The sequence below is a fragment of the Harmonia axyridis genome, chromosome 7 (genome assembly GCF_914767665.1).
Source record: "Harmonia axyridis chromosome 7, icHarAxyr1.1, whole genome shotgun sequence".
NCBI lineage: Eukaryota > Metazoa > Arthropoda > Insecta > Coleoptera > Coccinellidae > Harmonia > Harmonia axyridis.
The window spans coordinates 1,212,136-1,233,315 of NC_059507.1; the positions used below are offsets into that span (position 1 = coordinate 1,212,136).

General features: G+C 38.5%; 2 protein-coding genes across 10 annotated transcripts in view; one reads left to right on the forward strand and one right to left on the reverse strand.

The window, feature by feature from the left end:
- Positions 1-21,180, reverse strand: part of LOC123683883 (trichohyalin) — a 33,270-nt gene that overhangs the window by 5,605 nt on the left and 6,485 nt on the right. Inside the window, exons 1-8 of one of the 6 annotated variants that reach the window (XR_006748063.1) lie at positions 10,045-10,176; positions 7,623-7,947; positions 7,373-7,484; positions 4,951-5,591; positions 2,862-3,802; positions 2,494-2,795; positions 785-1,352; positions 191-268 (exon numbers count right to left, since the gene is read on the reverse strand). Coding sequence is in view for 5 of the 6 variants with exons in the window: in XM_045622864.1 (XP_045478820.1) it covers positions 785-1,352; positions 2,494-2,795; positions 2,862-3,802; positions 4,951-5,591; positions 7,373-7,484; positions 7,623-7,677 (2,619 nt within the window). In the remaining variant the exon portion in view is untranslated. Of the gene's footprint in view, positions 1-190; positions 269-784; positions 1,353-2,493; positions 2,796-2,861; positions 3,803-4,950; positions 5,592-7,372; positions 7,485-7,622; positions 8,197-10,044; positions 10,181-21,180 lie in introns of those variants that run through there. The other 5 variants (XM_045622867.1, XM_045622868.1, XM_045622864.1 and 2 more) reach the window with 5 other exon arrangements.
- The window catches only part of LOC123683881 (protein PALS1), a 74,732-nt gene continuing 63,900 nt past the window's right edge, over positions 10,349-21,180 (forward strand). For 2 of the 4 annotated variants that reach the window (XM_045622856.1, XM_045622857.1), the window contains exons 1-4: positions 10,349-10,577; positions 11,350-11,435; positions 12,380-12,489; positions 12,621-12,678. In XM_045622856.1, the coding sequence (XP_045478812.1) occupies positions 11,369-11,435; positions 12,380-12,489; positions 12,621-12,678 (235 nt within the window). In that variant the 5' untranslated portion in view covers positions 10,349-10,577; positions 11,350-11,368. Of the gene's footprint in view, positions 10,578-11,349; positions 11,436-12,379; positions 12,490-12,620; positions 12,679-15,180; positions 15,581-16,752; positions 16,781-21,180 lie in introns of those variants that run through there. The other 2 variants (XM_045622859.1, XM_045622860.1) reach the window with 2 other exon arrangements.

Sequence of the window (21,180 nt, forward strand, 5' to 3'; positions counted from 1 at the left end):
AAAACTTATTGATTATATGATTAATTAAACAATATTCAAAGAGTACCTCAAAGTACTTGGGTGTGAACAAAATTTTGGTTATTATTTTTCCGAAAAGCTATTCATATTTTAAAAAGAAAAAATACGCATGCAATTCTAATTGAAACTTGAAGATATGAAAGTGCTTATGGTTTTCAGATTTTGTCTTTACCTGTTTTATCTATCATGTTCTTCCGATCAAAACATCAACTTCTTATCTCTCTTCTAATTTTGCTCATTCTTTAAAAATCTGAAAATGTTTGTTGAGGATTAAATCAGTGGGGATTTAGTATAACATTTGAAAATATTTAGACTTTTCCAAGTGAGCAAAAAAAATGTTAATTTTTAGGAAAAAGATCAAGTGAATTCCTCCCTCTCACGTTTGAAGTCAGCATACCACCTGAAAGCGCGGTAATTTGTTCAATTTGTCGTATGTGATTGGTGGCCGATGAAAGGGCTCCTAGATAGAAGTAGCACGTAGCTAGTGGGAAGAACTGAAAGAACCTTTTGGAAGACATCCAACCAAACAAAAACACCCACCAAAGATATGTAGTGACTCTGTCTGCCCGAGAGGTGAGGTTATGGGTGTCTTCAACCCCGGCGGGTTAATGTTGATCGCCGCGTTGCAGCAGAGTCACCTCTCCACGGTGGTGTGAGAGGGTGTCTTAGGCAGAGAAACTAAATTGCCTAGCTGAAGAGTCCACCAGCGATCACGGGATGTCGGAATTTGTGATGTGTACTTATTGTATGATGTGGTGGTACATACCTGACACAGCTGCTGGTAGGTGTGCCTGGCCATCGAGCCGTGCTTCAACTTCAGCTCCTTCTGCCTCTGCTGGAAGATGGTTTTCTGATTCCTCAGGCTCTCCTTCGCCCTCTTGATAGAGTCGCGCTCCAGGTGTATCCTATGTCTGAAAAACTCCAATTCGGAACAGCCTTCGAACTTGTGAGAGTCGGAAAACGGGTACCTCAGGTGGTAGGTGTCCGACTGCTGACTCTGCGGGAACTGATCCTCCAGGTCCTCGAGCTTCTGCAACTGTCTCCTCAGGTTCTCTACCGGCGAACAAGACCGTTCCGCCGTCTTGGAGCTCCGCATTCTGGTGGCCGAGTTGGACCTCATCCTGGTAAACAGCTTCTTACGGCTGCGTCCGTGGCTTAGGCTGTTGTCGGACGTGTCGTAGTCGAGCTTGTTCTTGTCTTCGCTTCTGTCGCTCAAAGAGGTGTCGACGTCGTTTGGGCTCGTTTCTTTTGGTCCCCGTATTTCGGCCTTGGGTTTCGGAGGTTTTGAGGTCGGTGGTTTGTCCGTGTTCTTCTGGGAAGAGGATGTCGAAGCCCTGGAAAATAGTCGTGTCAGTTCTTGGAGCTGGATGTGAGAGATAGGCCTTGATGGTGTGCAGAAGCCTGGCTGGTAAGACTTGGGGATGCAACCCAAAACTACTGCGATAGATGTACGTCATGATTGTGAGATTGATAATAAGGCACGGGGCAAGAGTCTGGCATGCCAAAATAAGGCTAAACAGCAGGGAGAGAACCCTAGATATAATACAGAAGAAGCATGTGTTTGTACCGCTGGATCTATGAAAACGTGACCAACTAAGGCATTGGAGATCATGACATATTTCACACCTCTTTATCTTTTGATACATAGCCCATGAGGTCATTCTAAGATTATCCGGGAAAGGTACCTAAAGAGAGAATTAGGAATCAGAGTGGTCCTCTCTGACCAATTACATACCATCAGCGGACATTCCGAGTGACGAGATGATAAAGAAAATGTACATTTAGTTCACATATCATCGAATCTAAGATGATATTGCCAAAGGAAACTCAAAGAGGCAGGAAAGAAAAACAGAGCCTGCTCAGGTTGGATTATTGGTCACTTGGTAATTGAAAGAATGACAGGTATGCCAGAAAAGCAGCACGAACTTCTTTCAGTGACTCAGAACCTCTCTGTGGTATAGTGGGAGTACCTACAAGAGAGAATTTCAGGAGAAGGAAACCCCAAAAGAGAAACACTCTGGCGGAATCTTCCTGAGTTGGATCATTCCAAAAAGTTCCTTAGAAACTGTGATACTGCGAGATCTAAAAAAGATTTAGATCTTAGCAAGATAGCGCTGCATCTCCTCACTGGATTCCTTATGCTGCACCTCCTCACTGGATTCCTTACAGGGCATTGCCTCCTCAGAAAGCACCTCATGAGAATGAGTCTAGCAGAAAACGACAAGTGCAGATTCTGCTGGGAGCAGGTAGAAACTCCAGATCACTTGGTGAAGAATTGCCTTGCCATCGCTAGCCAACTCCAAAAATTCTTTGGGCAAGAGACTTACTTGAGGAAGTAACCTCATTGAAACCACTCCAGATACTGGAGTTCTTTAGAACTTTGGAACTGGAAGGCGAGCTGTAGACTACGACGAATAATTACTGAACGATTTGAACAGATCTACTCAATTGATCAGACCAATTTTTTCAACTAACCTGTCTTTAGGTATGGAGAAACTCTTCTCCGTCTCAGATCCAGTGGTCGTGGCACCGCTCCTGCCTTCCTCCTTCTTCTTGTTCCTCTTCTCTATGGTCGTCCTCACGTCCGTTTTAAGCCTCATATATTTCTCCTTCAAACATTTATACTTATCCTCTAACGATTTCTTATCTCCCATCAACTTAATATACTTTTCATCTTGATCACATTTGTCTCCAGTCTTTTTGGTTTCTAATTCTTTGGCGAATGTATCTCTCAATTCCTTCATTTTGTTTTTATGGTCCGCGCGTAATTGGTCCTCCTGAAATGGTTCCATAAAAAAATTAATTTGTTAGTACCAAGCAGAATGTATTATATTTTGACTTACCTCTATTTTAAACTCTTTCTTCAGTTGCTCGCATATGACAGTATTGTTCTCTCTTAATTGCTCAAGTACGGAATTGTGGGATAAAACTATTTCATCCCTATTTCTTTCCATATTGTCGGCCAGACTGTTCTCTATCTCCACCAGCTTCTCCTCATAATATTTCTCCAATTCGTCTTTTTTCTTCTCGAAATGTTCCTTCATTTCCTTTTCGTCTTGGTCGAATTTAGATACAAGTTTCAACTTCAGCTTTTCCAAATCCTCCCTCAGCTTCTTCCTTTCTTCTTCTAATATAGCTTCGTTCTTCTTCTCAGCTTCAGCTCTAAGCTTCTTCAGTTCCTCTGCTATCTTCGTCTCGTGCGTTTCGTTCTCCCTAGCCATGATTCTCTTGAGCTCTTCTCTTTGCGAATCCTCCAAGTTCTCTTGGAACTCCGTCAGCTCCTTATTCTTGGTCCTCCACATCCTGTCCTTGAATCTTTCCACCCTCTTGTCCAACATCCTCTCCATCTGCATCGTCTTTTTGGAATGGTTATCGTTAGGGCTGTCGAGGGAATTCTCGCTGTCCAAATCGATCTCTTCCATTGTCAATCTTTTCACTCTACCGGTTACAGAGTCATCTTCAGAGTCGGAACTCCGAGTTCTCATCAAGGTGGGTTTTATGAAGTCGCTGGGGTTTGGTTTGATAACCTTCAGGTGCTTTTTTGGAAGCGGAGGCTTATCCAGAACCTCGGTTTCCATGGCCAAGGCGAACGGAGATTTTATCTTGTTCTGGGGAGCGAATGAAACTTGAAGAACGGGATTGACGAGACTTTTCCTCGATGAATCTTGGTCTTCTTCGCTGACGCTTCTGTCAGATATGCGGATTTCTGGTTCTTCCTTTAATAGGGTGAAACGGACACTTCTCTTGTCGTCTTCTTCGGGTTTGTTATCGTTCTCCTCTGTTTCTAAGAATAAAAAGGAAATGTTTAGTCCATCTACAATTTGATGTTGAAGAAAAAAAATGTGTTTGCAAATAAGTGTAACAGCCTCAATTTGGTATGGTTATACAGTGTGGGCTGTAAAATAACCACGGTTACCGTGCGTTACATCCAGAAGCTGGGATTGTGGACAACCTTTTCTGATTTCCTTCTCTTTGGTGCTAATTGAAGAAGAAGAATGGGAAAGGGAACCCACAATCCCAGCTCTCGAAAATAATACCATCAAATGCTTGGTACACAGCTGATTCTAAAAGCACGACGAAGACTGGCACTGGAGTATTCGAGGCTAGCACCAAGTGCTCACTACTTTTATGTCACTGTCTAAGTGTCTTTCAGGCAGAGATAGTTGCAATCGAAAGATATGTTGAGATGAGCATAGTAAGAAACTATCAGAGATATGATATAGCGATGGATTCTAACAATTAGGCTGCAGCCAAAGCATTGAGCTCACATATCATCGATTTTAATATGATATTGTAGTGCCAAAGGAAATCAATGAATAAGGTATAAATAACAAGGTCTGTTTGGGAAAGGGAAAGAAGAGGCCAACAAACGTACCTAAAAAGAGTACAAACCCCCTTCATTGGCTCTGAACAATTCTGTGGAAGAGCAAAATATACCTACAAGAAAGAGTTACAAGAGAAAGATGAAAGAGAAACACTTTGAAGGGATCTTTCTGGGTTGTATCTTCCAAAAAGTTTCTTCGAAACTTTGATACTGCAAGATCTGAGAAATAACTGAGCAAGAACATGTTACACCTCCTCACTAGAATCCTTAAAGGGTATAGCAGCATCAGAAAGCTCCTCAGGAGAATGAGTCTAACGGAAAACGAAGAGTGCAAACTCTGCGAGGAGAAGGCAGAAACTCTGGATCACCTGGTGACGGAATGGGAAAAAATGCTTTGGACAAAAGACTTGTAGAAGTGAGAAGTAACCTCTTTGAAGCTATCCCAGATACTGGAGTTCATTAGAACTCTGGAACTGGAGGTCAAGCTTTAGTCTACGACGACCAATGACGAGAACAGCTCTGATGGAAGGCACAATAGACCATGATGCAATGAAACTTTCCTTAAATCTACAATCCAAGAGATCTAGACTGATAACAAAATTAAGTACCTTTACTCGAGTTGCTTCTGGGCGTCATCTCCACTTTGGTGTCAGCATCCGAGCTGACCTCCCGCAAACCATCAATGGATAGATTCTCCTTAAGGATGCTCCTCTTCTCCGCAGCCTTTGGCCCATCTAACGTTACCTCCAGTTTCTTAGTGTGCGTCTTCAGGAACATATTACCACCTCCCGTGACCTTCAGTTCCGGCTTGGTCTCAAACATCCTGGGGTGTTTCTCGAACAGATCCTCGCCCGAGCTGTTGCCCGCGTTGACAGACAGCTTCCTGTTGATCAGGATGTGGTCCTCGGACTTCTGCTTCACGAATTTCGATTCGTGGCGCGGGCTGATGTTCAGGTCCACCGTGGGCGAGCGGCGCAGTCTGCGAGGAGACGCAGATTTGTCCCTCAACTTGGGTACCAAGGGCTCCAGCTTCTTGGGCAGGAGGTTGGGTGCCGGAGGTTCCTCGAGACTGGGCAGGTCGTCTCTGGCGAAGGTGGCATCGTCGGTGGGCTCGCCCAGGCTGTACGATTGGCTGTCCGTCTTGGCCTTCTTCACTATGTTCCTGTAGATGCTGTCTAGAGGGTGTTCCCATTGCGTCTTTCCCGTGTTTCGGTTGTAGTAGTAGTAGGATTTGGATTTTTCGTCGAAGCTGAAGCAGATAAGGAAGTTATGGATCATCTTTAGTCAATAAGTACACCCTTAGATAAAAAAAATCAAGACATTTGTATTTTGGGGAGAATTTCAACAGATTTAGCACCTCACAAAGAGCATGCTCTGGTGTGTTGAAAACCCTTCGTATCTGTAGAAGATACTTGGTACTAATATTGGTTTGAAATTCGATGAACAGGTGTTGTAGGAGTGTTGTTTCATCTTTTTTTTACCTATTATTCTTATTGGTTCTTTTTTATTGTTCATTTCATGAAAAATTTTCAATAAGAGGTTTCATTTTGAATGGCTGAACAGTTGTCACTTTAGAAGCTGCCATCTTTCGACATTTGAGTGGTGAAAACTTAAAAATGGAACACTTCTACAACGCATTGAACTAGTTAACATTCCCTACAAAAATGAAGATAATTGTTCAGTCTCAGTTCGCTCAACTTTTGGTTCTTCGTGAAGCACCTTTTAGACCGGAAATAGGGAAACTGGTGGAAAAATTTGAGCTGTTGGAACAAGTAAGCGATGTGATGAATTGTAACCGTGTGCGTCTCTCAAGAACAACTGGAAATATTGCTGCTGTAGTAGCCAGTAGTGTTGGCGAAAACCCAGGTTTGTCGATTCCTCGTGAATCTTGGGAATTAGGCATTCCACAAGCGACATTATATCGTATTTTGGATAGAGACTCAAGTCTTAAGGTTTTAAGAGTTCAGTTAACACAATAATTCAAGTTGGTCGATCAATTTTCTAAGAAAAATTTCCTAGCCGTGTTATTTCTCGAAGAAGTGATCATAATTGGCCACCGAGATCTTGTGATTTAACATCTTTAGATTTTTTTTAGGGCCACGTCTATGTCAATGACCCACAATCAGTTCAAGACCTTAAAGATGGTATTCGTGAAGTTATCGAGGACATACAGTCTAAAATGTGCAAATTTCTAGACTTTCTTTCCAATATCAAAAGGAAATCTTATTGGAAAAACCTATATGTATATGAAAGCTTTTCATTATTAATGTTAACAACTGGCTCGAAAAGGATCAATTTTTTTTTATATAATAATCAATTTTTGTATCAAATTTCAAGCAAAAAGCTTTAACAGCTTCTGGATTTCTTATAAATCAATTTTTGGATTTTACACATTACAAAACGTAAACTATGAACATTTTCAGTAGGGCTAAACATTCTTGATTGATTCTAAAGGTTTAATATTGAAAATAATGAACCAAAATGATGAACAGTCATCATAAAATCAAAGAGATGACACAAGTTGAATTATTAAGTAATGGAAAATCACAAATTTGATTGAGTTTCCTAAAAACTCATGTCCTGAACTCAATTCAAGAAAAAAACGTTCACCCCTTAAAAATACAGACATGACGAAATACCTAACTTGATTTGATTGCAAGAGTTGGATTTCGATGATAAAATCCAACTTTTGGCCACAACTTCGAGTAGAGGTGTCTACAAAAATTACTAAGAATTTCAGCTCATACGAAAATCAACAAATTTCCTCGAACGTTTCATTTAAAATTCGGTCAAAAAGATGTGGGTAGATAACACCACTGCAGATCACAAAGGTTAACCACCTCCACAATGAATTCAATGAGCACCTACGCATTTAGCAAAGGATCAATAGGTATAAAATCTGGGATAACTTTGGGATCAATTTTTTCATCTTATATCTAATATTTATTTTTGAAAATTATGGTTTTACCAAATGAATTTTTATGAAATTTCGGGATAGTCTAAGGAAAAACTATAAATCTTTAGACTTACCAAGGTTTCCAAGCTGCCGGCAAAGCTTGCATCAACCCTTCAGCTGCAATTGGAAGCAATTGTGGCTCATCATTCGGATCTATCCCAATTTTAACTGCATAGTCCCTTATTTCTGCAACAAAACGTCAAATAAAAACACTACGACACAATTTCAACAATTATTCGTCTTCGTAATATGTAAAGAAGTTATATCTTATTAATTTAAGACGAAAACAAACATTTCCCAACGAAAAAAACATGGAAAAACTACCTTCAATCGTCGGATGACTCTGTTCATCGAAAATTTCCTCGCAAACGACGGACATTTTCCAACCCTTTCGCAACAAAAGAGAACCAGACGTTTATCTCGCACTTTTTCACCAGAAAATCATGTTGTTTCGACTTGTAACACTAACACTGAAAGAAGGGTTGACATTTCGATCATTCAGATGACATTTTTGGCGAAACAATCGTAAGCGACACAAATAGGTCGTAGTCATCAGCACAGGTGGGCCATGGAATGAAGTTAGTGGGGGTGTTTGCTGCTGCGAGAACAAACATACTGCGTTTGGGGTTGACTCGGACTGGTTGCCCACCTGGAAATGGTCGTCATGGAAACCTACGATACGTATCGGTGGTTGCCTAACGTTCGAGTTTCCGCGGGGTAGGTTTTTCTCGCGATTTGAATTCTGAATAGCTGGATATTTGATTGGCTGAGTCTTCACTAGATGGAAATTTGATTTTTCCGTGATTTCCTGAATGTAATGACGCTATTATTGGCAGATTTTTGTTTTCCTGAATTTCCAATGTCATATTGTCAATTAATTTATTTCATCTTAGATTTTTTCGATATTCCATTATTAAAGTCTTGAATTGATTGTAGAGCATCGACCCCAAAGAAAAAAGTCTAAAGGTGTTAAATCATAAGATCTAGGTGGCCAATTATGATCACACTTCGTAAATTAACACGTCAAGGCAATTTTTCTTGCAAAATTGCGATTGTTTCGTTGCTTCTGTTTCACGTAGCGCCTTCTTGTTGGAAATAAACGTCGTCCACATTGATATCTTCCAATTCCAAACCGTAACTCTTGCACCAGCCTCATTTTCGAATAAGTATGTTCCAATCACAACACCAGCTCAAAAACAGTGACACGTTGTGGATGGAGAGGCTTTTCAACAATCATTCTTAGATTTTCCGAGCCCCAAACACTACAATTCTGCTTTTAATGTAGCCTCCGAGGTGGAAATGGATTTCATCACTGAAGATGATTTTTTTCATGGAAATCCGGATCATTTTGATGCCTTTCAAGGACCCAATCAACCTTAAAAGCAATGCTATGGCCACCTTGTCTGCCGGATCTCAATCCGTTAGATTTCTTTTTATGAGGACATATAATAACGCTATATAATAATCGCTGTTGATGGTCTGGCCCTTTTGGAGGTAATCAATGAATATTATACCTTGCGCATCCTGGAATACTGATGCCATAACTTTGCCAGCTGACTGTTGTGTTTTTCCTCGCTTTGGATTCGGTTCATCGTGTGCAGTCCACTCAGCTTACTGTCGATTGGACTCCGGAGTGAAATGATGGAGCCATGTTTCATCCATTGTCACATATCGACGCAAAAATTCAGGTTCATTGCACTTGAACAGCTTCAAACACTGCTCAGAATCATTAACACGTTGTTGCTTTTGATCGATTGTGAGCTCGCGCGGCACCCATTTTGAACACAGCTTTCTCATGTACAAATATTCGTGAATGATATGATGTACACATTCAGATGATATCTTCACAATCTTTCTCGATCAACTTCACTTTACGTTCATTCAAAATTATTTTGTGAAATTTTTTATTTTTTCGTCGGTGACGGCCTCTTCTGGGCGTCCAGTGCGTTCGCCATCTTCGGTGCTCATTTCACCACGTCTAAACTTAACATACCAATCAATGATGTTTGATTTTCCTGGTGCAGATCCCGGAAAAGCTTCATCAAGCCAAGATTTCGCTTCAAAACTGTTTTTTTTCCTTCAAAAAGCAATATTTTATCAGCACACGAAAATTTTTTTTTACCATCTTTTCTCAAATAACAAAAGTAGCTACACTCACAACGCAATATCTCACAAACTAATGGTCGGACTGCTCTCAAATTTTGACACGTATCGTTTGAAGGTTGGTACTAACTAAAAATCATATGGATTTAATACTAGCACCGTCATCTGTTCATCAGACCGGGGACTTTTCATTTGGCCTAATATAGCTTGCAGAACACCCTGGATATTTGGCCAATAAGATCCTAAATTTGAAAAGAAGGAAATGTTTATTTTAACCGTGAAAATTCATAATTATTCCGGAAAAAGGAAAGATTTGACAACAATGTAAACACAACCATAATAAAGTCCACATCACAAGATCCTTGCAAACAAAAATCTATAAAAATCGTGTTTTCCGAAAAAAATCTGGTAGCGTTTTTGAAATCTGTTTGTATCAAAAAAGTTCAAAATCAGTCTATAGATTTCCACCACCAATTTTTTTTTTCATTTTGTCAGCCCGTCTGTTAAACCAATAACAAACCAAATAGATCTCTCTCAGTCCGAAAATGTCATAAGCGAAAACCCTGAAAAAAACCAGTTACATCATTTTCGCCAATTTTCCGATTGGCGCAAAAAACTAGGTGAGCCCTTTGGCGAACCGTACCTGAAAAGCCAGAGCGTATCCACGGGAGGGGAGTAAGGATCCAAGGGGTGGGAGAAGCGGAGGAGAATCCTGGCGCTTGATGCTGTGTAAGGACCTTATTGATCCCAAGTGTTCATCCTCTCTTCGTCGAGCATCCACACCCGTGTCATCCTCCCATTTTCAAGAAAATGTCCCGCGTAGCATTTTCTCCGGAAAATTCGCCATGTAAGTGATCCCGTAGGATGGCCACATCCAGTGATGGTTTCCCGGTGAATATGGGACTGAAGAAAAGGTTCAAATGGTGGAATAAATTCGCGCACTTGGACTACACCAACAGAATCTCGAGGATCCCTAGTACCTGAAACAAAAACGGGCGTTTTTTTAATTTATCATTTAAAAAAATTTGTTTTCGAAACAAACGACCTCATCAATCATTCAAGAACAACAAGAGATGAAACCACACGCACAACTCCAGACGTATCTATAGAGCATTATTTTGTTGTCTTCAATGTGATATGGATTTTAAGATGAACACATAATTTAAAAACCAAACGGTAAGTACCTACTACTCGTCATCCACTACATGAAAACATCCATCTTTGATCAATCAACAACTATTGAGTTCAAACAGCATCTGAACCTAAAATTCATTCAATTCCTTCTCCAGCAACGTTTATTTAGCTGTTGCTGTCTTCAGGTCATGGTCCACCATTTCTAACGTAATGTCAATTCTTGACCTGACCTGTTTCTTAGTGTTGAACTTTTTTTTTCGATCATGCCAATAATATCAGTCTAACTAGCCCACCATTTTCGATTTCATCGTCGAGTGTAACAGAAACAGAAAAAAATACGTTTACCTTCACATCGAAATTGATGTCAACAAGTAATCTTTCCTTTTCTGAAACTATATCGTCGTTTTCTCTTCACTTATCGACACACTCAAGTTTCCCAAGTAAATCCAGAGAAAGTAAGTTTTCCAATTTAAATAGTAGGTTAGGTCATGATCTATCATGTCAAATCTTTCCAGTCACATTTCAAATTTTATATGGAGTGCTTATATTGGTGCTCTATAATATGCATCAGTGTTTCACTGCCTTTTTCCAAATTTTGGTTGGACAAACAAATAACCAAATAGGCAGGCACCAATCGAGAATATCTCGCATAAAGACATTAACCTATGCCTTACATTAAAACTTATTGACATTGTAATAGCTTCCATCAAGGACGTTATCGAGATTTGAAGATTATATTATATTGATTATATTAAAATATGGTCTTTCTCAAGTCAGGTTCTGTTCTGTAATAATCTGCTGTCTCTTCTTTCAGGATCATATCCTGGAAAACCATGGTAGATCTAGGAGGTTATGTTATAATATTGGTTGAAACTAAGGATAAGCGCATCAAACTATACGGTAAGCTTTAGTGATATGTATTTTTTGCATGATCAGCTTTCTGGATTGCTTACGGTATGAGTTACCAAGAAGATGCGTCGTTTCCCAGTTGCTTGTCCAAATATATCATCATTTTGCTGACGCCAAAATTACTAACCCTCGCCTTCATTAGATTTAGTTTTATTGCATCACAAACCTTTTTGTTTATTGTGTCCCCCCTCAGAGCTGTTCTCGTCCTTGTGTACAGCTTGCCTTCCAGTTCCAGAGTTCTAATGAACTCCAGTATCTGGTATGCCTTCAAGGAGGTTACTGCCTCATTTCTACAAGTCTCTTATGCAAAGCATTTTTTCCATTGGCTAGTGATGGCGATGGTGATGGATTTCCATCACCAGGTGATCCGGAGTTTCTTTCTACTTCTTGCAGAATCTGCACTCGTCGTTTTCTGCTAGACTCATTCTCATGAGGTGCTTCCCTGAGGGGCAGTGCCCTATAAGGTATCCAGTGAGAAGGTGCAGCATATTCTTTCTAAGATCCAGATACTTCTTAGATCTCACAGTATCAGAGTTCTGTAGATGCTTTTTGGAAATATCAAACCCAGCTCGATTCCACTAGAGTGTTTCTCTTTCAGTTTTTTCCTTCTCCTGAAACTCTTTCTGGTAGATAAATTCTTCTAGGCCAGTGCAAGGATTTTGTCCTCCTCTTCTGACAAGTGTGTTGGCCTTTTCATTTTCTTTAATTACTGAGTGATCAGGAGCCCATACTGAACAGACCTTGTAATTCTTGTCTATTATTTCGAGTTTCCTTCTACGCTCCAATACCATCTTAGAATCTATTATATGTGAGCTCAATGCTTTGATTGCAACCTGACTGTCAGAATGTATCGCTAAATTACATAGTTGGATAGAACATGCTTACCGTTTTTGATACTTAATAGATAATTATAATTTTCAAATGAAATTTTGTAGGGTCACCTGCTGATAAAGACAATTTGGAGGTAGGAGATGAAATTCTTGAGGTGAATGGTAAAACATTAGAAGAAGCTACGCACACAGAAGTAATCAGTCATATCCATCAGGTAGGTTCCTATCAAAAATAAAAAGCCAAAAACAATAATTTATTTCTGGATTGTTAATATACCATTTTCAAATTTTCTTACTTATAATACAATTTACATCTTTTTTATTAATTTTTTTTCTGTAATTTCAGTGCATAAGATCAAGAACAATATGTCTCCGAGTCAAAAGAAGAACTACCCCTCGTTTGGGTGAGTGCAAACTTTTTTTTTGAAAACTTTTTCGCAAACTGTTTCGATTACTTTTGAATAGAACTTTATGTTCACCTACAAACCATCTCATTATAAGTTGTTCATGTCAGAGCTTTAATCAATTCTTCTTTATTTTTGGGTGTTTTGAACTTTTCAGATACTGAAATAATACTCAAAATTTTTCCACCTCTGTTTCCTTTTCAATGTGACACCCTGTATACACATTTCCTGTATTTCATTTATCCAAATATTGCAGCCGATAAATTCATGCCTCGATTCAAAATATCAAAACGTTTATAACCCGAAACAATGAAATATAGACTTCTGAGTAATCATTTCAATAATCAAATAGTAGTTACTAAGGATTAATATCTTCTTATTGAATTGCAAAGATTTGAATTAATTAGATTCGGCACGTTTGATTATTCAAGTGATAAGCTTTGTTGACTAATTGGATTCAATCGAGTCGAGTTCGACCAAATCAGAAGGCTACGTGGCTTTTGGATGATACAGGTGTCCAGGAATTAGTGGTCGAAATTCTCCGATAAAAAATTTGGTGAATTTTTTTTTAATTCTTTCAAATTTTCGAGAACACTTTATATCTAGAAAACCAGGGTCCTGAGGTGACTTCTAATATAATTTCCTAATTATACAGTTGTACTCTGTCTTCACCGGAACGTTGTGCTACTGGTCGCGAGGTTCCTGAAATACAGGGGGTGACCCAACGAAAATTTAATACCTCGATTTTCCGGCTTTAAAATGAAAATTTGGAAAATCGCTCGAGCCCATCAATTTCTGATTCGAGAGGGAACAACTTTTCCGCTTTTTTCATCCTTGTAACTTCAACCCCCTAAAGGGGTGAGCACAACCCCTTGATTTTGAATAGGAATGAGGGATGTGGCGATACCTCATTTTGAAGATCTTATCGAGTACTATATGATTCTGAAATTTCGCTTCAAAATATCATTCTATAGGGTGTTTTTTTTCGAAGTATATAACTTTAAGTTGGCATTACTGTTCAAGATGGCGACCGATTTAACAGCTGTCCAGTGATTTATTCTCAGTTTGGTTTGGTAATTCATCATGAATAGACTGAACAACGCTTGCAAATAGTGCAATTTTATTTCGAAAATAATGGTTCTGTGCGGAATATGTATCGCGCACTACGTCCATTTTATTTTGTTTAGCGATGAAGCGCACTTCTGGTTGAATAGCTACGTCAACAAACAAAACTGCCGCATTTGGAGTGAAGCTAATCTTCAAGTGTATGTCGAAACACAGTTACATCCAGAAAAATCGACTGTTTGGTGCGCTTTATGGGCTGGTGGAATCATTGGTCCGTACTTCTTCAAAAACGATGATTGCCAGAACGTTACAGTCAATGGTGATCGGTATAGAGCCATGATTACTAACTTTTTCATTCCTGAATTGAGCAACCATGATGTCCAGGAGATGTGGTTACAACAAGACGGCGCAATATGCCACACAGCTCGTGCCACAATCGATTTATTGATAGACACGTTTGGTGACCGCCTAATTTCACGTTTTGGACCTGTGAATTGACCTCCAAGATCTTGTGATTTAACACCGCTAGACTACTTTCTGTGGGGCTATGTAAAGTCATTGGTCTATGCGGATAAGCCACAAACCCTTGACCATTTGGAAGACAACATTCGCCGTGTTATTGCCGATATACGTCCACAAATGTTGGAAAAAGTCATCGAAAATTGGACGTCCAGATTGAAGTACATGCGAGCCAGCCGTGGCGGTCATATGCCAGAAATCATATTTAAAATGTAATGTCACAAGATTATCTTGTGGATAAATAAAATTCATGTCAATCGAATAATACATCGTTGTTTTATTGCAATTTAAAGTTCTATAGCTCTAAAAAAACACCCTTTATCTTTGAAATGTGTCCGATACGAATAATATTCTCGAGATAAATTCCACATTCCCTTTTCACTATTTTCGCCGTTATTTCATTCAATATCGATGGATATTTTGAAGCGGAATTTTGGGGTCAGATAGTACTCGATACGATCTTCAAAATTAGTTATCGCAACACCCCCCATCCCTATTGAAAAGCAAGGGTTTGTGCAAACCCCCGTTAGGGGGTTGAAGTTACAGGAATGAAAAAGGCCTAGAAGTTTTTCCCCCTCGAATCAAAAATTGACGGGTTCGAGCGCTTTTCCACATTTTCATTTCAAAGCAGGAAAATCGAGGTGTTCAGTCTTCATTGGACCACACTGTATAAAATTTGAAGTTTTCCCAATTACAAGAACATATAAACCAAAACTAACACCTTCAAATCGAGTTTAAATTCATCGAATACACAACGTTCCTACTCAAATCGAAAAACAAACGGTATCAATTTCCCAAACGTCACAAACGTCAATCAATGGTAACCTGATCTAGTCTATTCCGATTCCCCATATCCACCCCCGATGAAGAGACCTCAGAAACCGTAATACCACGCAATTTATGTAAACTCCAACGCCATATGTCCGGCAAAACATAAACTTACAATATCGCCTTTCATTAATTACAATATTTTGATTCGTCTAAGTTCGACATCGGCCGACGTCCAAGCCGAACAGGTAAAGGTAGTTTACCTGTGTGTATTCTCTCTCCACCTTCGAAGCTGGTTACCTCGTTTCGAACTCAGACGTACCTATTGCTGGAATATACGCGAAAAAAAAAGTAGGAACGTAATACAATGACGATCTCTTTTCGTTGGCTGTTGCAATGTTCGTGAGCCAGTGCTATTGTGTGGTGATTCTGCGGAAAAATCTGTTTGTGTCGTCTCTGATCTGTGCCATCTTTCGGTATCTGTTACATTTCCAGTTTTTCCAGTTCTGAGTTTACCACCAAGGATTTCGTAGCATCTTGGATCTTGGAAGTACGTAAAACTGATTTTTAAAAGTCGATTTGTACATATTTAAGTTTCACGTATGAGTTTTTATGTTGGTAATCTCTTTTAGCTTCTTGTATTAGTGGAATATTAATTTTTGCGCTCTATCGTTTCACCTTAGTGTCTCTTGTTTTGAATTTTGAGCGAAAGATGATCTAAAATGAAGAGTTCGAGGTCAAAATCAATTATATCCTTCAATCAGGCTGATACACTAACTCTAGAATACCATTTGCCAAAGACTTAACATGTTGAACATTTCTGCGTGTTTATTTTGGCTATAAGTTTGCCCAGATGTCGTGTTATTTTCGAATTTTGAACCAAGAATGGTCTGAATAATTGGATTCGACTAACTGGTGAAAAATTAGAGGGAGAAATGAATTATGAACGTCAGTCAGGGTCAAACTCTCTATAGTGAAGACTTAACATTTTCAGGGAATATCAATTTTTGCGCTCTATCGTTTTACCTAAGTGCCTCTTGTTTCGAATTTTGAGCGAAAGATGATCTTAAATGAAGAGTTCGAGGTCAAAATCAATTATATCCTTCAATCAGGCTGATACACTAACTCTAGAATACCATTTGCCAAAGACTTAACATGTTGAACATTTCTGCGTGTTTATTTTGACTATAAGATTGCCCAAATGTCGTGTTATTTTCGAATTTTGAACCAAGTATGGTCTGAATGAGTGGATTCGACTAACTGGTGAAAAGTTAGAGGGAGAAATGAATTATGAACGTCAGTCAGGGTCAAACTCTCTATAGCGAAGACTTAACATTTTCAGGGAATATTAATTTTTGCGCTCTATAGTTTTACCTAAATGTCTCTTGTTTTGAATTTTGAGCGAAAGATGATCTTAAATGAAGGGTTCGAGGACAAAATCAACTAATTCCTTCAATCAGGCTGATACACTAACTCTAAAATACCATTTGCTAAAGACTTAACAAGTTGAACAATCCTGCGTGTTTATTTTGACTATAAGATTGCCCAAATGTCGTGTTATTTTCGAATTTTGAACCAAGTATGGTCGTGAATGATTGGATTCGACTAACTGATGAAAACTCAGAGGGAAAAATGAAGTTTGAACGTCAGTCAGGGCCATACCATACGTCAACTCTCGAACTTATACTGAAGACTTAACATTTTCAGAGTAGACTTCACCAAGGATTTCGTAGCATCTTGGATCTTGGAAGTACGTGAAACTGTTTTTAAACTCGATTTGTACATATTAAAGTTGTAGTTAATTTCACGAATCAGTTTTGATGTTGGTATCATCTATTTTGTCTACTTGGATACTGGATTGGTGGAATATTCAGCTGAATACTTTTGCGTTTTACCTAAAAGTCTGTTGTTTTGGAAATTTTAGCCGATGGTGGTCTTAAATGATTGGATGCAACCCGCTGATGAAGAGATCGAGGCCAAAATTAATTATGTCCTTGAATTAGGCTCATACGATAACTCTAGAAAGTACTGAAGACTGATCACCCTGTAGATTTGCAATCAAAATTGGTACATCACGTGATTTTAACTCTAAATTAGAATATATGTGCCAAATTTCATTTTGATATCTAGTGCTATGATAAAAAAAAACTGGAAAAAAATCAACCGTAGACAAAACGTTTTTGTGAAACTGAAAAAAGTTCGAAAAAGTTAAAAATTACAAATTTTGAAAGCTTCACGTCGTTCAATATTGGAAAGGCAAAATGATAGCTGAAAACACTGCGACACATTACGTCGATGGAATAATATAATAGGATTATAAAAGTCGACGTATTAGAGAATTTGTATGATTTCAGTTTCTTCTATTCAACAGAGAACTGTTTTGTGATCAAACTTCTCTAATAAAGTACCTTTTCAAAATCTCATCACACAAATAATGCTGAATATCGAAAATAAATTTCATATTGATTCTTTCAAGAAATAAATCAACAAAATTTAATAACAGATTCTATGTTTTTTGTTATGCATGTTGAAATAGCTACTCTATATCACTAAACGCAATACACCATGCAATTTCGAATGTAAATACAACTGAAAACAATTCCTCGATGGGAATTTTAATCAAGACATTTCACACATCGTTAACTGAATAATGCAAAGAGAGTGTAAGAATTTGCGAAATTCGAAGTTTTCTCTGTAGGAAAGTTGATGAATAATATATCACTAATATTGCTATTATGATTTTGAAAGGAGGAAGTGGCTATATAAAATTCGTTGAAGATGAATAGATCCATTGATTTAACGATTATTTACCTTCTTTCTTTATTCTATTTGGGTCTTTACTCTTTATGATATTCATTACTACTGTTACTTCTTTAAGGAATAAATACACTTCTTGTGCAATCCCAGACGTTTTCCAATAGATCATTAATGAATAGTATTTTGATTCAAAAGATTGGAAGAACCTAAGACCGATTAAATTCAACTTTTTCAACCTATATTGTGTATTTCCATCCTCATTTTGTTTTCACAACAAGAATTCATACTCAAAATTAATCACCAAATGTCAATTTAGTAGTAATCATATCAAATTTCAATAGGTTAGGGCTCCACAAACTCCAAGTTGTATGATTGATCTTCAATCGTCTTCGAAACTTGTCTCGAACCTTATTTATACAATTGAGGTCTGGGCTGTGAGTTTATTGCTCCATAATGGCACTATGTCGATATTAATTGACTAATTTTGAGTGAAGACCAATTAAAGACGTGAATAAGTGATAATGACTACAGTGAAACCTCTACTAACGGACACCTCCGTTGAGCGGACACCTCTATTGAACGGACGCATTTTCATAGTCCGGAATTCGGTAAATGCAAATCCTTCATATGGTACCCTCTCTTGGGCGGACGCTCCCTTGGGCGGACACGGACACCTATTTTTCGTATACTAGGTTTCGAAACTCTCCCTTGAACGGACAACCGAAACATATGCAACGTAAATATTTCATGAGAGGCTTCACTGCGTACTGTGCAAACTGTGTTCACATGGTATCTGTGATTCACAAAGGGGGAATCCCCGGTTGCAGATGATAATCAGCATCGGCTTTCATGGTCTAGTTCCGTATAGTTTGATCTTCCCGATAGCGTGTCCGATATATTCCGTTGAGAAAGCAGAAATGTCTACAAAACGTCGAGTATTGACTCTCGAAGAGAAAACTAATGTAGTGAATATATACAATGAGCAAAAACTTAGTGTGAGAGAATTGTCTAAACGTTGCAATATTGGAAAAACAGCGGCTGCTGAAATTGTCAAAAAGAGGAGTGAATTATTGGATCAGTGGCGTTCTAATGACAGTAAGAGTAAAAGGCGAAATTTTTTAAAACCAACGGGCTCAACTATTGACAAGTGTTGCTTTGAATGGTTCATCAAGGCGAGAAATAAAGGAATTCCGTTGTCAGGTAATTCATTTCTATTTATAACAAGAATCATCTCCTAAAAACGTTCTGAATTTTAGGGCCCATCATTCAATCGAAAGCAAAAGAGATTGCGAACAATTTAGCCTATAAAGACTTCAGTGCATCCTCTGGTTGGCTGGAAAAATTCCGTAGAAGGCATAATATCGCTTTTAAAGCCATATCAGGGGAAGCTTCAAGTGTAAATCCAATAGACGTAGAAATGTTCTTGAGTAAATTGCCCATGTTACTGAAAGATTATTCACCGCGAAACATTTTTAATGCTGACGAGACAGGGATATTTTTCCGCGCCTTGCCAAATAAGACCCTAACCTTAAAACATGAAAAATGCACCGGTGGAAAATTATCTAAAGAAAGGCTCACGATACTTCACTGCGTAAATTTGGCTGGAGAAAAGGAAAAACTCTTGGTGATTGGGAAGACTAAAAAGCCCAGAGCTTTCAAGAACATTAATGTGAGTGATTTACCAGTTTTTTGGAGGAGCAATAAAAAGGCTTGGATGACATGTACAATAATGGAGGAATGGTTGAAAAATTTTGATAGAAGAATGGGTATGGAAAGGAGAAAAATTTTGTTATTTTTAGACAACGCGAGTTCTCATCCGAAAGACATACGTTTAACAAACATTCAGATAATTTTTTTACCGCCGAATTGTACATCCGTCGTCCAACCCTTAGACCAAGGTATCATTAGGAATTTCAAAACTTTTTATCGAGCACTAGTTGTGAAAAAATTGTTGTCTGAAATTGAATCAGTTAGTAAGGCTGAAGTTCTTACAAAGTATATAAACGTACTCGATGCTATTTATTATATCAAAACTGCCTGGCAGAGAGTAACAGAAGAAACTGTTAGGAATTGTTTTCACAGAGCTGGATTCAGACAAGAATCAGTCGAACAGACAACGGAAAATGATATTTTTTCAGCTGAAGATGACATCCCTCTATCTGTTCAACAAGACATATGGAGAAATGCGCGAACGATGGGCTATAGAGATAATCAAGTCGAAGATTTTATCAATATTGACACAGATTTGATGATAGAAGAAATAGATGAAAACGTTTCTATCTATAATGCTGGCGAAGCAGATCAGTCTTCCGGTGAATCGGACGAAGACCCAGTCGAAAATGAGGGTATTCCAAAGAATTATTCCCAAGCCAATGGCATTTTGAAGACGTTGAAAGGGTTCGCCAAGAATAAAGGAGACTCAAAGGCAGTAGAGATGCTGTCTGAGTTAGAACTTCATTTCCAAAATCAAGTTTCGCGAACAAATACACGCCAGACATCATTATTGGATTTTTTCTCAACCACTTGAAATATTTGCATATTCGTTTCTTTTAAATATGTTTTTTTCTAAAATTTTTTTGTTTTATAATATATACGTATATATGTCCAGATCTCTCGTTTTATTGAATTCACCTTTCAAATATTTTGTGGGCAGGCCCTCCCTTACACGGACACCTCCGTTGGGCGGACACTTTTTCACGGTCCCAATGGTGTCCGCCCAAGAGAGGTTTTACTGTATTAATAAATAAAAGTCTATTGAGAAAAAACTGGGATTCCATAAAATCGAATATTTGAAATTATTCAAGTGAAGAGTTAATTTCTTGAAGCAGTGCATAGTTATTTTAAGCGATAGTATGACGTCATTGATGACGTATTTCAGATGCTAACTGTATCTGCCCTGTGAAAGTACACAAAATCGGGCAATTTCTAAAGTTTGCGTTATCAATCCTGTGCTATATTGCCGGTGTACATATTCTGATTGGGCATATTTATGGCATTCAAAATTAGAGTTGGTTTCAGTTGTTTTCGACTTCATTTGCATCCACTGTACTCATGTTTATCAACGTTTATATCGGGTTTTTTTTTCGAGGTATATAACTTTAAGTTGGCATTAATGTTCAAGATGGCGACCGATTTAACAGCTGTCAAATGATGCATTCTCAGTTTGGTTTGGCAATTCATCATAAATAGACTCACGCCTGAACAACGCTAACAAATAGTGCAATTTTATTTCGAAAATAATGGTTCTGTGCGGAACACGTTCCCGATTTTCATAGGCGAATTTTGTTTAGCGATGAAGCCCACTTCTGGTTGAATGGCTACGTCAACAAACAAAACTGCCACATTTGGAGTGAAGCTAATCCTCAAGTGTATGTGGAAACACCGTTACATCCA